The sequence below is a fragment of the Triticum urartu genome, chromosome 5 (genome assembly GCF_003073215.2).
Source record: "Triticum urartu cultivar G1812 chromosome 5, Tu2.1, whole genome shotgun sequence".
NCBI lineage: Eukaryota > Viridiplantae > Streptophyta > Magnoliopsida > Poales > Poaceae > Triticum > Triticum urartu.
Window position 1 is genome coordinate 658,089,451 of NC_053026.1, and position 17,694 is coordinate 658,107,144.

The 17,694-nt window shown below is 52.2% G+C and overlaps 1 protein-coding gene across 1 annotated transcript; it reads left to right on the forward strand.

Moving 5' to 3' along the window:
* The first annotated feature begins 8,941 nt into the window (after nt 1–8,941).
* Nucleotides 8,942–10,914, forward strand: LOC125506571 (probable glycosyltransferase 6). The gene has a single exon (XM_048671362.1). The coding sequence runs from the start codon at nt 9,203–9,205 to the stop codon at nt 10,619–10,621; it is 1,419 nt and encodes a 472-aa protein (XP_048527319.1). The 5' UTR covers nt 8,942–9,202; the 3' UTR covers nt 10,622–10,914.
* The last annotated feature ends 6,780 nt before the right edge of the window (nt 10,915–17,694 follow it).

Below are 17,694 nucleotides of genomic sequence, written 5' to 3' on the forward strand. Positions count from 1 at the left end.
GGAGGGAGCCCACATCCAGGGGGCGTCAGAGTCGGAGGCGGGCTCGGCAGGGGTGGTGCAGGGGAGACGATGAGCGGAGCCGAGTCCACGAGAGGAACCCCGAGCTGAGGGGGAACCGCGACCGAAGGCGGCCACGAGGGGGGGGGCGGGAGGTGACAGCCGGAGTCGCCTCGGCAGCGCTGAGGCCCAACGCTGGCAGCGGGTCGCAGATGGGGCCCGACGGAGCGGTGGCGACCACAGCGCCAGGGGAGGGAGCCGGGGATGTCACATCCACCTCGGCGAGCAGAAAGGGCGGGTCAGGACGCGATGAAGGAACGGGAGAGCGGCGGAGCGACGACCCGATGGGAACGGGGGAGCGAGGAGAGGACCCGAGGCAGACGACCAAGCCCACGCTGGAGGCATCGCTGGCCTCATGGGACTCGACCATCGAGTCGAGAGGAGCCTCGAGGAGCAGACCCGGTGCAGCCTGACGCACCCACCGGCGGCCGGAGGCGAAGGAGAGCAAGACTGGGACCGGGAGTGTGAGTCCTCCGATCCCCCCTCGTCCTCCGACCGGCGAGAGCAGGGGCGGTGGCGGCCGTGGTAGTCTCCATCGGTCCCCGGGTTGCCACCGGGGAAACCATCGTCGGTGAAGCGGGGACGGCCGACGTGGTTGGGGGGCTCGGGGCAATCCTGAGGTCGTAGCCCTGGTCATTGAAGAACACGCGAACGGTAGCATGGATCTTGGAGGAGTCTAAGCACTTGACCTTGAACCGGACTTCCTCCTCCTTGCGGAGGGAGAGCTCATCCACCACCACTACCTTGGCCAGAATCTTGGACATCTCGCGGATGACGAGCTCAGACCGGGCGATGTCAGGGAGGCCGCCCACAAGGAGCCAAGCCGTATCCAGGACGGCCACCGCCGGGGCATCAGGGACCGGCTCGGTGATGTCGACGACGAGCTGGTTGAGGGCGAGGGTGATCCGGGCTGTAGCTGTCGGTGTCGGGGAAGACCACAGTGAAGATGTGACCTGCGGTAGGAGTGACCACCCAGTCCCACTGGTGACGGTAGAGGTGGTTGAGCTCGGCCTCGATCATCTCCAGTGAGGCCACCCCGTCGACCACCGTGACGACTGCCTGAAGCGAGGGGGTGGGCAGCGGGAGGTCGGGGACCTCAAGGTGGAAGAAGCCCAGCCCCTCGATACCGTGGCCGTACATCATGAGCTCCGACAACACCAGACGGTCCGAGCACAGAAGGGCGGGATGCCCGGGATCCTTGCATATGTAGCAGCACTGAGGGTTGACGCGGTTGACTTGCGAGTGTCCCGCCACCCCGCAATTGAAGCAAGGGGGTGGGGACGGTTGGAGATGGGGCCCAGAGCGGAGGAGGAGCCCGGGGCCGGCGGGGAAAGGTGGGTCAGGTTGCCACGGCCCTGACCGCGACGCTTCTTCTTCTTGGCGGGGCCTTGACGGCCGTGGGAGGGGGCGCCGCCCTGGGCGGTAGCCGCGGTGGGAGCCGGGGAGCCGGAGGCATGGGGTGGCACATATTTCTTAGCAACGGGGGCCGGCGGAGGAGCCTCGGTGTGAGGGGACGGGGGGCGCACAGCCCGAGCCGGGGAGGGAGTGTTGGGGATCGTTGCAGAAATTAAAAAAATTCTACGCATCACCAAGATCAATCTATGGAGTAACTAGCAACGAGAGAGAAGGGGGTGCATCCTCATACCCTTGAAGATCGCGAGTCGGAAGCGTTGCAAGAACGCGGTTGGACGAGTCATACACGTAGCGATTCAGATCGCGGCCGAATCCGATCTAAGCACCGAACAACGGCGCCTCCGCGTTGAACACACGTGCAGCCCGGCGACGTCTCCCGCGCCTTGATCCAGTAAGGAGGAGGGAGAGGTTGAGCAAGAAGGCTCCAACAGCAGCACGCCGGCGTGATGGTGATGGAGTGGCAGTTCTCCGGCAGGGCTTCGCCAAGCTCACGCGGAGGAGGAGAGGTGTTGGGGAGGGGAGGGGCTGCGCCTTGGATGTGGTGTTGCAGCCCTCCCCTCGCCCCTCTATTTATAGGGACAAGGGGGAAGGGGGCCGGCCCCTCTAGATGAGATCTAGAGGGGGGGCGGCGGCCAAGGGGGAGGGGGCTTGCCCCCCAAGCAAGGGTGGCGCCCCCTTTAGGGTTCCCCCCAAACCCTAGGCGCATGGGCCCTAGGGTGGAATGGCACCCATGTTGGGGAACGTAGTAATTTCAAAAAAAATCCTACGCACACGCAAGATCATGGTGATGCATAGCAACGAGAGGGGATAGTGTTGTCTACGTATCCTCGTAGACCGGCAACGGAAGCGTTGACACAACGTAGAGGAAGTAGTCGTACGTCTTCCCGATCCGACCGATCCAAGTACCGAACGTACGGCACCTCCGAGTTCTGCACACGTTCAACTTGGTGACGTCCCTCGAGCTCCAATCCAGCAAAATGTTGAGGGAGAGTTTCGTCAGCACGAAGGCGTGATGACGGTGAGGATGTTCTACCGACGCAGGGCTTCGCCTAAGCATCGCTACGATATGACCGAGGTGGAATATGGTGGAAGGGGGCACCGCACACGGCTAAGGAACGATCACGAGGATCAACTTGTGTGTCATGGGGTGCCCCCTTGCCTCAGTATATAAAGGAGGGAGAGGGGGAGGTGCGGCCGGCCCTATGGGTGCGCCTGGAGGAGTCCTACTCCAACCGGGAGTAGGACTCCCCCCTCTTGCCTTGTTGGAAAAGGAAGGAGGAAGGGAGAAAGAGGAAAGGGGGGCGCCGCCCCCCCCTTCCTTGTCCTCTTCGGACTAGGGGGGAGGGAGCGCGCGGCCTGCCCTAGCCGGCCCTCCTCTTCTCCCTTATGGCCCATGTAGGCCCAATAACCCCCGGGGGGGTTCCGATAACCCCCCGGTACTCCGGTGAAATCCCGATTTCACCCGGAACGTTTCCGATATCCAAATATAGGCTTCCAATATATCAATCTTTATGTCTCGACCATTTCGAGACTCCTCGTCATGTCCGTGATCACATCCGGGACTCCGAACAACCTTCGGTACATCAAAACACAAAAACCCTAATTACGATCGTCACCGAACTTTAAGCGTGCGGACCCTACGGGTTCGAGAACTATGTAGACATGACCGAGACATGTCTCCGGTCAATAACCAATAGCGGAACCTGGATGCTCATATTGGCTCCTACATATTCTACGAAGATCTTTATCGGTCAGACCGCATAACAACATACGTTGTTCCCTTTGTCATCGGTATGTTACTTGCCCGAGATTCGATCGTCGGTATCTCAATACCTAGTTCAATCTCGTTACCGGCAAGTCTCTTTACTCGTTCCGTAATACATCATCCCGCAACTAACTTATTAGTTGCAATGCTTGCAAGACTTGAGTGATGTGCATTACCGAGAGGGCCCAGAGATACCTCTCCGACAATCGGAGTGACAAATCCTAATCTCGAAATACGCCAACCCAACAAGTACCTTCGGAGACACCTGTAGAGCACCTTTATAATCACCCAGTTACGTTGTGACATTTGGTAGCACACAAAGTGTTCCTCCGGTAAACGGGAGTTGCATAGTCTCATAGTCATAGGAACATGTATAAGTTATGAAGAAAGCAATAGCAACAAACTAAACGATCAAGTGCTAAGCTAACGGAATGGGTCAAGTCAATCACATCATTCTCCTAATGATGTGATCCCATTAATCAAATGACAACTCATGTCTATGGTTAGGAAACATAACCATCTTTGATCAACGAGCTAGTCAAGTAGAGGCATACTAGTGACACTCTGTTTTGTCTATGTATTCACACATGTATTATGTTTCCGGTTAATACAATTCTAGCATGAATAATAAACATTTATCATGATATAAGGAAATAAATAATAACTTTATTATTGCCTCTAGGGCATATTTCCTTCAGTCTCCCACTTGCACTAGAGTCAATAATCTAGATTACACAGTAATGATTCTAACACCCATGGAGCCTTGGTGCTGATCATGTTTTGCTCGTGGAAGAGGCTTAGTCAGCGGGTCTGCAACATTCAGATCCGTATGTATCTTGCAAATTTCTATGTCTCCCACTTGGACTAAATCCCAAATGGAATTGAAGCGTCTCTTGATGTGCTTGGTTCTCTTGTGAAATCTGGATTCCTTCGCCAAGGAAATTGCACCAGTATTGTCACAAAAGATTTTCATTGGACCCGATGCACTAGGTATGACACCTAGATCGGATATGAACTCCTTCGTCCAGACTCCTTCATTTGCTGCTTCCGAAGCAGCTATGTACTCCGCTTCACATGTAGATCCCGCCACGACGCTTTGTTTAGAACTGCACCAACTAACAGCTCCACCGTTCAGTAAAAACACGTATCCGGTTTGCGATTTAGAATCGTCCGGATCAGTGTCAAAGCTTGCATCAACGTAACCATTTACGATGAGCTCTTTGTCACCTCCATATACGAGAAACATATCCTTAGTCCTTTTCAGGTATTTCAGGATGTTCTTGACCCCGTCCAGTGATCCACTCCTGGATTACTTTGGTACCTCCGTGCTAGACTTATAGCAAGGAACACATCAGGTCTGGTACACAGCATTGCATACATGATAGAGCCTGTGGCTGAAGCATAGGGAACATCTTTCATTTTCTCTCTATCTTCTGCGGTGGTCGGACATTGAGTCTTACTCAACTTCACACCTTGTAACACAGGCAAGAACCCTTTCTTTGCTTGATCCATTTTGAACTTCTTCAAAACCTTGTCAAGGAGCCTTTCCCTCTCATCTGAACACCAAGGCCCCCGCACATCTGAATCACTTGGGTCCTCTCGTCACTCAGATTAGCCTTTTTCACCGTCTGGGAGCGACAAGTGAAAATGTGCTTGAAAAGGCCCCAGTGAGGCCGACAACCCAGGAAATTCTCACACAAAGAAACAAAGGCGGCGAGATAAACGATCGTGTTGGGAGTGAAGTGGTGAAGTTATGACCCAAAAAAGTTCAGAAACCCCTGAAAGAAAGGGTGAGGAGGCAAGAAAAATCCACGGTCGACGTGGGTGGCAAGGAGGACGCGCTCACCCTCCCGAGGTTGCGGCTCGGACTCCTTCCCCGGAAGCCGCGCCGATTCATAGGGGATCAGCCCTCCTTCGGCCAGGTCGTTGAGGTCTTCTTGCGTGATCGTTGAGCGGATCCAGTCGCCCTGGATCCAGCCCTTTGGCAGGCCGGTTCGCGAGGAGGATCCGCCCCGACTGGTCGCCTTCCCCTTCGACCTCGCCGTCGCCTTCTTTGCCCGCTCTAGAGCCGCCGTCTTCTCCTTCCCCATCGTCGCCGGTGAGACGCGTACGGAGCGGTGGCGCGGGGGCGAGAGCGAGCGCGGCGAGGGAGCGAGAAGAGAAGAAGAGATAATGGGGACGCACTGTTTAAGAGACTCCGGTCCTACGCCTTATATGAGGCCTCTTCCGAGTGGCTGACTAGTAGGCCCGGGCGGACCTGTCGAATCCCGTAACAATCGCGCCCGCGATATGTGGCGAAAAAGGTGGCGCGGGGATCGAGGCGGCTCCGCCCTATCCCATCCGATTACCGCGGCCTCCCCCGTCCCGCGCGCTTCCCAAAATTCAGATCCCGCGAAATCTGCGGGTAGCAGAACAGCTTGTCAGACCAAAGATCTCCTCTGCACCGTCACTCGGAGCCTTTCAAGTAAAGAAACTCACTCGACAAAAATTAAGAATGGATCAAGGCGACTGAAAAGGAAGTTGCTGTCATCATTCAGGTTCATTGATCTGAAACCAGATATGCTCGTGGCATGAAAAGTGAGTCGGAGAAATTCTCAACTCCTTCCCCACTCAAACCTCGATCCATTCGGGGGCTAATGATGAAGCCATGTATCTAGGGTAGGGTCATGGTCCTGTCCCAACTGCCCTACCCAAGGACATCTCTAGAAGAAATCATTTTTCAATCGACTTGGAGGTGTTCCACTCGACAGACTCGAAGACACTCGACCAAGAAGCAATCACTCGACCAAGACCAAACCACTCGACGGCCAAGAGACCTAGAGGCACTCCGCATGCTAACGGTCGGTTATTAAGTAGCCTTTATGGCCATCATAGCACTTTATTAGGGGCGTTATCAGTAACGCCTGACCTTAATGTATTTAAAACTCTGCATAACTGAGGGTCGGAGGGGGCCGACGAACTCTATATAAGCCACCCCACTCCTCAGTGTAAAGGGTTCGCACCCCTGTAATTCATACACGCATAATCCAGTCGACCGCCTCCGGGCTCCGAGACATAGGGCTATTACTTCCTCCAAGAAGGGCATGAACTCGTAAACCTCGCGTGCTTACAACTTCTCCATAGCTAAGATCTTGCCTCTTCATACTTACCCCCTACATCACTGTCAGACTTAGAACCACGACAAACAGCACGCCGAGCTGACGACGGCGCCGCCGTCTGCTCCACCTAGGCGGTTCTCGGCGTCCAGTAGCGCACAACGCGTAGGTCTTTTTCCCATCGGCCAGGTACTGGCGGAGATCGCGGCGGCGGCGGCGGCGCGAAAGGCGGCGGCTGAGGCGACGTGAAGATAGGGTTCGCCCGATCGGTTTTTTTTTAATCACTCGAACCGCACGGGCGTACGCAGCGGCGCAAGCGTCCATGCGGGCGGGCGTACACCGGACGTGGGCGCGGACGGGTGGGCGTACGTGATAGCGCCGTATGACGACGCGGGCGTGCGTACGGCGGACGGGTATTTTAGTACGGCATGTGAAATGGCCGCCCTATCCTTTATACGATTTTTTTTTAGAATGGGGGTTGTACCGAAGCGCACCTCACATAAATTATGTTACTGACAGCAAGTTGGAATACAACTAATCGAGAAGCACATATCGATGGGGATTTGCTCTGCCCATACGTTGCCTCGCCTCCTCTCCGGGATCCATCGCCGCCGCCGTAGTCGTAGTAGAAAGAGGAACGCCGCCGCTCATTTCGATCGCCGGCCAGCCCAGTTGGTCATACACTTGTTATCTACTTTGGGCTTTATGACTAACTTACGGGTCTTCGCCAAAACGGGCCAACCTATGGGCCTTTTGTATCTCTTTTTTTCTATATTTTTTCATGAAGTTTGTATTTGTTCTACTACGAAACAACTCCAATTTCCTGGTACGATTCTGCATCTAGGGACGGCCCTCTTCATCTGGGCAACGATTTTGCATACAGAGCTCCCCCAGCGACCGAAACCTCCAAGGATACGATGCAGGTATACCTTCATGGATTCGAAAGGAAATGCGAACATGACAGACAAATTGGAGACCGAAACACGCATCTTTCATGCTCTGCGTGTCACAGATGACTTTACCGTCTCATGATCAAAAGGTCATCGGTGACAAGCAGCGTATCAAAGTTGCCTTCGAATCGAAGAGGGGGACTTTTAATTTCTAGGTAGCTACAACTGGACCGCGATTGAGTATATATCTTGCACCTAATTAGAGAGTAGGAGTGATCAGTGCTTACTTAACTTGCTAGTGGCCATGCATATGCCTAATTTTGGTGGGGAAATTTGTGGCCCTGGATCAACCTCCGTTTCCTAACATACCGCCATACGTATACTAGCTTAGCTTCGTTGGTCTGCCTTGGTGTTGCGGACTCCTCCATATAGTGCATGCTCTTCCTCTATGGCTAGACATATAGTTCATTTTCTAGAAATGTTCAGATGGAGAAAAAGAAAGGGAAACCTCCTTATTTTCAGCACGGGCACAACGTTGGGCCTATATGGGCTCTGCTTGGACTTTGAGATAATAGCATAGGGTCCACATTGGGCCTATATGATATGAGCCTAGTTTAGGCTTGGACGCCACCGGAGAGATGTCGTCAACCATATAATACATGGAGAGAAGTTGGGGGTACACGATGAAGAACAACAGCTACCGCTAGTGCTTCTTTCGGCCCCCTCGCCTTCGGTGTTCATATTGGCGCTGAGAGGTGGGGGTTTAGGGTTTAGGGTTTAGGATTTAGGGTTTCATAATGAAAACAAAAATAACAAAGTAAAAAAATTAAAAAAATTATTGAGTTGTGTGTTTCATAATTAACTAAATCTCACCAATTATAGAAATTAAGTAACAATAGGTTAAAAACATCAAGTAAAAAAGAATAATATAGAAAATAGAAAATAAAAAAGAACATTTAGAAGGAAAAGAACAACACAAAAAAGAAATGAGCGCTCATCTCCTTCCAGCTCCACTCTTTCGTACAACCCATATATAGCCCATGACAAAACCAAAAATAAAAAATAAAAAAGGCCAGCGTTCATAATAAAGCCCATACCAACCAAAAAGAAAAAGAAAAAATTCAGCAATAATTAGTATGGATCGAAGGGAGTATCATACAAAGGCACATCATGGCTTCTTAAAAAGACAGAAAAAATCTCACCATAGGTTGCCTGACCTCGTATCATGGGAGAAAAACAGACCAACACGAATCCCGGGACATTAATCAATAGATATGGAGTTGAATATGACTTAACTATTTCTAGGATGACTAAAAATCAGCGAGCCCGACATTAATCCAATAGATATGGAGTAACTATTTCTCGGATGACCAAAAATCAATAAGGCCATTCAATTAAATTTTTTATTTTTAATTTTTTGCATGCGGGCTAGAAATCTCTCTTTACAAATAAGGAAGGCATAGGCGTATCAGAAATGCATCTCCAAAAACAGATCTCGATGCGCATTAATGGCGTGATCCGAATCGGAGGGGATGAGGTGTGCCTGCGCCTCGGCAATTCCAACCTATCTACACACACTGTTAGGAGGAGTGGTCCAAAAAACTTAACGGGAAGAAAACAAACCCCAAAGAAACAAAAACAAGGCCCATGCAAGCCCCACGCCGCTCCCGGCGCCGGCGGCCGACACATCCCAGAAGAGAAGAGAAGAGAAGAGAAGAGAAGAGAAACAAGATCCATCCCCTCGACCTCAATCCGCGGCCCCGCGCTCCCGTTCCACCCTGCCATTCCCCGGTCCAACCCCAAACCCCATCCCCCACGCCATCACCTTTCCCGCCGCTGCCTGCCTGCCTGCTGCCTGCTGCCTCACAGCGCCACGCCCCTCGTTTCGCCTCACACTCCACAGTCCTCACTGGCCTTGCTTTTCCAGCTCTGCTTTTGGGCTTAAAGACACCGCGCGGCCCTCGAGGGAACTCACCGCCACTATGGCCTCGGAGACCGCGCCGTTCGGCCTCACGGGGACGGCGGGCAAGGCCGGCGCGTCCGCGGCGCACAGGCCGCACGGCCACGTCGTGCTCGCCGCGCGCGTCCACGACGCGCTCGTCTTCGCCGCGGGCGCCGTCGCGGCCGTGCTCCTCCTCCTCTGCTTCTCATCCCTGCTCGCGCCCGCGCCCGTGCCCAACCTCGTCGCCGGCCCCTCCCTCCCCTTCCCCACCTCCTTCCCGCAGCAGCAGGAGAACGACTCCGAGGAAGGCCTCTACGCCAGGGTCGCCGCACGCCCGCGCACCTTCTACGACGACCCCAAGCTCTCCTACGCCGTGGACCGGCGGGTGGCCGGCTGGGACGCGAAGCGCGCCGAGTGGCTGCGCCTGCACTACCCGCGCGGCCTCCGCGCGCGCCGCGGCCCCGGGGAGCGCGTCCTCATGCTCTCCGGCTCCCAGTCCTACCCCTGCGCCGGCGACGGCGGCGACCACATGCTGCTCCGCTTCCTCAAGAACAAGGTCGACTACGCGCGCCTCCACGGGATCGAGCTGCTCTACAACACGGCGCTGCTGCAGCCCGACATGGTGGCATACTGGGCCAAGATCCCCGTGGTGCGCGCCGCCATGCTCGCCCACCCGGAGGCCGAGTGGGTCTGGTGGCTCGACGCCGACGCCGTCGTCACCGACATGGACTTCGCGCCCCCGCTCGCCACCAGGTACAAGGACTACAACCTCGTCGTCCACGGCTGGGACAGGGAGGTGTACGAGGCCAGGTCCTGGGTCGGCCTCAACGCCGGCGTCTTCCTCATCCGCAACTGCCAGTGGTCGCTCGACTTCATGGACGCATGGGCCAGCATGGGCCCGGCCTCGCCGCAGTACGCGCGATGGGGCAAGACCCTCAAGGCCACGCTCAGCGACAAGCCCGACGCCGAGTCCGACGACCAGTCGGCGCTGGCATACCTGCTGCTCAAGAACCCCAAAAAATGGGGCGCCAGGACCTACCTCGAGAACCAGTACTACTTCCAGGGCTACTGGGCGGAGATCGTGGACAAGCTCGACGGCGTCGCGGAGCGGTACCGGGCGGCGGAGCGGCGGTTCGGGCCCGCGCTCCGGCGGCGGCACGCGGAGGGGGAGCACGCGCTGTACGCGGCGGCGAGGAACGCGGCCCTGAGGAAGAAGGACGGCGGCGTCCCGGGGCCCGACGGGGGCGGGCAGAAGGCGTCCGCCTGGCGCCGGCCCTTCGTGACGCACTTCACCGGATGCAACCCCTGCGGCGGCAGGCCCAACGAGATCTACTCCAACGAGAGCTGCGCCGAGGGGATGCGGCGCGCGCTCAACCTCGCCGACGACCAGGTGCTCCGCGCCTACGGATTCCGCCACGCCGGGCCGCTCAAGGACGACGTGCGCCCGCTCGTAGCCTAGTCTTGTCAAACTGAGCGTGCACTTTGGTGGTTGTTACACAAGACAGAAATATCGAATCACCATTTTGTTATTTTGTACACTGTTTTATTATTAGCGAAATGAAAAGATGATGACATGACAGGGTTGCTTCCGCTGCATCTCTGGGCCGCTGTCGCTGTCACTGGATGTGGCGGTGCATCCTTGTAGCTTGATTTTGGGTCCTTGCTTGACCCCCTCTTTTTTTTGTACTTCTTCTTAAACTTCATCCAAGCATATATATAGGGAGCACCAATAAATCAGTTGTTCAAAAGAAATACTCCATCCGTCCCGAATTACTTGACCAAACATATGTCTAGATACATTCATTTCTGTAAGCCACGTCTTCGCCCCGTATCGGCCTCGGGCACTAGGCGAAATCGACGGAATTGAACACATTTTCTACTTGCTCCGCTAACAGCAAATCTGGTACATAAATGACAGTGATATCAAGATTAGTAGATTACCAGTAGTAGTAGTTTTTGACGATGCGTGTTGACAATTTGTACCACATCCAGATCCAGAGGAAGTACTACTACTTGTACGTGCCAAGAAATCAAATCGTGTTCACGGACCTTATTTTAAGAGTAGGCTGACACGTGTTGACTAAGATATCCTATTCGTACATGTCAGATCGCATTTAAGGAAAACAGATTCGTACTTTGATTTGAATAAGCTGGTCAACTGATTGCCCCCAGTACGAGATTCTATGCTTATTTTCTTACCTTCTCTTCACCACGTGTCTCTCTATCATTGGTTCACTCTTCTTCTCGCGATTACAAATTAATTAAGCTTTTTTAGGGAACAAATTAATTAAGCTAATCAAATGGAGGCGCGGGAGATCCTGATTCTCCGGCGGCTTTGGTGCCACCACATTGTCCTTGTTCGGGCCTCCTCACCTTGAGCTTCTGGACCAACCCATTCCATTAGTTTCAAAGACCGGACTGCTTGGGTCAAAAAAACAAAAACACAATCGGTGTTCCTAGTGGTTTCTCAAGCCATGTGGACCATCTACAAGAGTTTTTTTTTAACATCAGTACAGACACAAGCGCTCATATACACACACGTACGTTCATCCCTATAAACGCACACATACACACCCTACCCCCTATGAGCATCTCTGAAAGACCAAGCTGGCATATCATCTTGAGATTTACGAAGTCACCGTAGACGCCTTGTCGTCGACGGGAACGTCTCCTTCCACTGAATGCGCATCGCCGAAAATGCTGAAATAAATCCAAAAATAAATGCGAGCACCGGGATTTGAATCCTGATGGACTGGGAATACCACAATCCCTCTAACCATCCAACCACAGATTGGTTCACACTGTCCACAAGAGTTAGCCCATCGAATCATGTGAGAGGATTCAAACTCAAATCTCCATCAATATCTTGGCTCCTCTAACAAATCATGCGGAGCATTTTCTGCAAACACCCTCAAGAACAAGTGAACACCATATATAAGATTTTTTGTTGGGAACTGTTGAGCCTGATAGGACAGAAGCCTTTCTAGCCGCCGCCTCCTCCTCCTCCACAAAAAAGCTAGGGTTTCTGCCTCCCGTCGGCGCCGCCGTAGGTCCGCGCCCTCTCCGGTGGCCCTAGGGCCATGGGGGCGTGGTGGATCTTCGCAAGGGCCGGCAGAAGGGCTCCGTTTTTAGCCGTTTCTTTTAGTTTTCCTAAGGTTTGTGTCCTACTCAAGAAGACAAGACGATGGCGGCTCCCTGAAGATGGAACAAAGGTCTCCCCGCCTAGTCCCTGTTCCGGCGGTGCGTCTAGCACCGTTGGTGGGAGTGTGGAGGTGTCTCCGGCGGATCTATCTTTGGTGGATTTGCTCGGATCTCGTCGTTGTTCGTCTAAGTCCATGTGTCGTTGGATTGGATCCTTCCGATCTACGTTATTCTTCATCTGCGGCGGTTGCTCTTCTGGTGCGCTGGTCCTACGGGGCCTTAGCACGACGACTTCCTGACTGTCTACTACAACAAGTTGTATCCGATTCCGGCGATGGAGGGGCGATAACGGCGGCGCGCATTCGGCTCGCTTCAGTGCTTGTAGTCGTCACTAGGTGGTCTACGGATCCGAATGTAATTTCTATTATTTCTGATCTTTGTTGTACTGCCATGATTGAAAATGAATAGATCGAAAAATTTCTCGTGAAAAAAGGAACTGTTGAGCCTGAACCCACAATGCTATTCATTCACTCGATTGTCCGCAACTAGTTGGGCTTTCCAACTAGGATATGTTCTGGGCTTTATATCCATAAATGGTTTCACAAAATACTCTAGTTGACTTGTATGCGTCTTGAAAATTGTAGACCTACAGCAAGTACTAAGGCTGGTCGTAACGGGAGTATCATAACTAGTATCATGCATGCCAACTAGGCAATTTAGATGATGTGGCATAAAATTAAATGAAGAAAGAGAAGGTTGAGTATCATATTATGATACCGTATCATAATTAATGCTACACTACTATGTGTCATGCATGACAATAAATAAAGTAATACATGATACTACTATATGATACTATGCATTAAAAAGGTAGTATCATACACTAGTATCGTATGCATGATACTAACTTATGATACTACCCATTACAAGCAGCCTAAGAATTCGTCTTCCAGCTGCATTTTACACCCCTTCTTCATAGCACATAAAACTTAGCTGTTATTTTGTTGGAGGGCACTTAATACAAGATCGTATCCTGCTAAATGAATGCTTTCTTAACACTCACGAAGATACAATTTTGCCCAATATCCCAGATGCCATTTCTTCATCACATGTTTCTCTATCATTAGTTCCCTCTTGTTTTCACAATAACCCTCATGGTGAGAGAGGTCTTGATTCTCCAACGACTTTGGCGGCACCCCATTGTATGTCGAGGGGGAGCACATGATGTACGCAGCGGCGAGGAATGCGTCCGTGAGGAAGGCGGGGTGTCCTGGGGCCAAGTGGGGGCGGGTAGAAGCAGTCGTGGCGCCAACCATTCGTGATACATGTTGACCAAGATATACTATTGGTACATGTCAGATGACATGTAAAGAAATCTCGTACTGCTACTACTTCTGTATAGAGTGGTCAACGGTTTGTCACGAGTACGAGATTCTATGCCTATTTGGCTGTTTCACCTTCTCTTCATCACCGTGTGTTTCTCCATCATTGGCTCACTCTTCTCTGACAAATCAATTAAGCTAATCAATGGAGGGACGGTGATGCGGATGTGGTTGTAGATCATGGGGCGAGAGATCCTGATTCTCTGGCGGCTTTTGATGCCACCACGTTGTCAGAGCATCTACACACATGATATCCGCCCAAGACGACCGGACGGGCCAAAACTTCTCAGCCGGTCGGACTTGTAAATTTGGTCCAAACGTCCGAACTGATTGGCACTTTCTATACCTGACCAGTATTTAGGGTGGCTATGGAAACGTTTGGGCTTGCTATGCGCTCGCCACGTAGGACTGACCAAAGGGTCCGCGCCAATTCATCCATATCGTATCCTCACCTTCCTCGCTCGACCAGCCCACTCCTCTTCTCTTTTGACCTCGTCAGCCGCCATCGGAGTTCCGCCGCAATCGTTGTTTCGCCTTCATCCCCGACCTAGTTCTTCGCCACCCGAGGCCCGAACCCACACTGTCGTCGACCGTGCCAATCTATCAAGGTCGCCGCCCTCGGAGGCTGCCTCGATGCATCTACCCCCTCCCCCCCCCCCTACGCGACTTTGATTGTAGTGTGTTAAGAAAAAAAAAGTCGCGGTGATCCTCTCGCGCACACGTTATATGTCTTGCCATCTCATCTAAGTGTTCCATGAGGGATTCCTTATATGATGGTCTAGGTTCTTGTCAATTTTTGAGGTGGGACTAAACCCTCTCCCACCTCTACCAGGTGCCTTCCACTTCCAGTTCGACCCTATGAATGTTTTAGTGGGCTTGCTACCAACCCATACGCTGGTGTCACACATAGCCTTCTTTGGCAAAACACACGATAAACCAAGAAATAGACCAGTGGGATACCGACTTTACATATGAAGTACATAATCATGAACCACATGGATAACCTAAAACAAAAGGAACAAGCAAAGCCAAGCTAAGCACTTAGACTAAAGAAGCTTGTTTGCTCCTGACAACGTGCACAAGTCTTTGAGGAGCACCTCCAGATCTGCCACTAACTCAACATAACATCTTACACATGCCGCCAACAACATACACCCATATGGAGTTTGAAGGAGGATGGCAACAGTGGTGACAGCTACAAGGAAGGAAGCGGTCCCCCGAAGAGGTTGTAGTCATCGGCATGACCATTGGCATGCAATGCTTTCACCGGTGCCCCATCTCCCAACCCTAGAGATCAATCTCGACAACGACCAATCACAAACAGTGGTCTATGACACGTGCATAAAACATCAATAACTCCCATGGCATACCTGCAAAAAAAGACTCCCATGGCATAGTCGCAAAAAAAAACTCCAATGTCATGACACCGATCCTTACACCCCATAGGTTTGAGGATGGCCACCTAAATCAGGAAATCCTACCGTCTAAATGCAACATGGAGAAACAGTAAAAAAAATGATGGTGTCGTAAAGAACCTGAGGTGAACCCCACCAAGTGTTGCACCTGCCCAGAGCACCCCCGAGGAGGCGCCAGAAGAAGCCGATCAACACAAGTAGGTGGATTTCGGTGGACCGAGAGATGCAAAACTTTAGGCTGATGCCCTAGAGGAGAAGAATGGCGATCGCACATGTCATCGTCGATTGATATGTCCTCGGCCGCACGACCACATTAAAGAGTGTCGAGGTTGACAGTGTCTTCAGAGCCGGACCGTGTTTTTTATGTGATTTCTTGGGTCCTATTTCGCTAATATGGAGGACTATTTGGAATTTAATGTTTTCTTAGGACTACTTGAGCATAATATGTTGTATAGCTGGCCAAACAGGCTAGCCCGCGAGCACACCAGCACCGCCAGCCATGGGCCAAGCACGACACAGGCTTAACGGGCCATGCCCGGCACGTTGCACGCCTTCGGCCTGGAGCCTGGGCACGTGGGCTGGCACGACACGGCCCGTTTATTTTTTATATAATTTTCAGAACTTTTTTCATATATGTATACCTAAAATATAGCACAATAGGTCTAAAAACCAGCCCAACAGGCTGAAAATGTGCAGCCCAGCATGCTAAACGGGCCATCGGGCCGACCCGTTTACTAATCAGGTCATGCCTGGGCCAAGGAGCAGCGCCCGTGGGCCGGCACGGCACGACCCAGCTATTAAACGTGCCACGGCAGGCCGTGTCGGGCCGGCCCGTTTGGCCAGGATTATTATATGTTGTAACAAAAAATTCTCCTCTGTTCTCCCCCAACGTCTCACGGTCTCACTCTCACCTCTGCAGGAACCCATCACCATCTCAACTTGTAATCTCCCCAGGAAATCCAATTCCCCTCACGCATGACATATCACTGGATTCCCTTTCCGGCGAGCTTTCCAAAGATCCGATTTTCTTCAACATTCATTGAGGTGTCGGCGTCGAATCGAAGCTGCTCAGGATTTTGTTAGCCATTGACGCACACGAACATGACGGCAGTGAGGGAAGCAACAGCCGCGCGGTCTGGATCGATGAGTGGCGCGGGGACGGGGCACGGCGGGCGGGCTGAGTGGCGGCGCATCTACGACCGGGTGGAGGCGCAGGTCGAGGAGCTCGCCGCCGGCCGCGCGCGGCTGGAGGCGATCAACAGAATCCAGCATGAGTTCTGGGATGCCCGTGACAAGATCAACCAGGCGCGCCTCCACCAGGTGATTCAGCATGAGTTCTGGGTTTCTCCTGGGCTTCTCCGCGCCTGATGCTGGTGGCTTGTCTTCTCCTCCCGGACCGGACCGGAAGGCGGAGCTAAGCAGGAGCAGGTGGGAGGCAGCCTGCAGGGAGCTGCTTCCTGGGGACAGCCCCAAGCTCGGCGGTCAGAACACACTCTGCCCCTCACTCCTTTCTGTCTGAGGATATTTTGGACGAAATTTACAGGAACTATATATTTGTGTTGCTTGAGAAGTTGATTTGTTGAATTTATCATGCTGTCACCTTGTCTGCTGCCCTGCTAAACGTCAGTTGTCACGATTAACTGAATACCATTTCCGCTGAATTCAGCAGTACCTAAAATGTTGCTTACTGATGTCATGTCATTGCTGCCTTCTTTGTGCAATGCAGAGCTGCTAGAGAGTGATTCGGAGGATGCAAGATTCGGCGAAGCTCTTTTTGGCATTGAAAACTCAGAACTGAAGGTACTAAACTACCTCAAGAAAAGCATTCAGTCCAGCATGTATGCGTGTCACTGGTTGGTTTTCTTATTCATTGATCAGCATCCGTGCTTGTCTGTCTCTACCTGGAGGAAGTTGGAACTTGTGTCGGGCTTAATGAAAAAACTGCAGACCATGAGCACACCGCGGCGGATTTAAGAGCAGAGCTAATAAAATTGAAGCAAGGTTATCAGACCCTGTGCTCAAATAAGGATTATGAAGTTTCTTTGTTACTTGCTGAAAAGGATTTCGTGTCGAACCAATTGAGGGCAAGAGAAAAGGACAACGCTGCTGCGATACTTCAGATAAAAGAATTGGAAAGAGCACAAGCTATTGAAGCAACACACAACCTTCAGAAGAATGTGGTGGAGCCCCAGGTGGCAGACAGAAATAAGGTTGGTGGGATTCGCAGATCACAGGCAGAAGCACATGCTTTGAAAAACAAGTTACCGGTTCCTGTGACTGTGAGTAAGCTTCACGAAACGCACTCCTTTGCCAAGGACAAAGATATCCAGAAACTCAAAGCTGGACAATCTACGACTCTTAAGCGGAAGTTACCAAATGCAAGCGTAAGCACTTCATTCCCAAGTATATGGACAGCTCATAACAAACTTTTATTTCTGTATATGTTATTTGTTGGTGATGACCCTATCTTCCCATGCGTACATGTATAGTCAATAGAGAATATTGTTGTGTTTATCAAGTAGACATGCTACTTGATTTTGTTAGTATCCATCTTTCCTAAGTCTTGGTGATCCTTTTGGTTGTCCTGTTTTAGG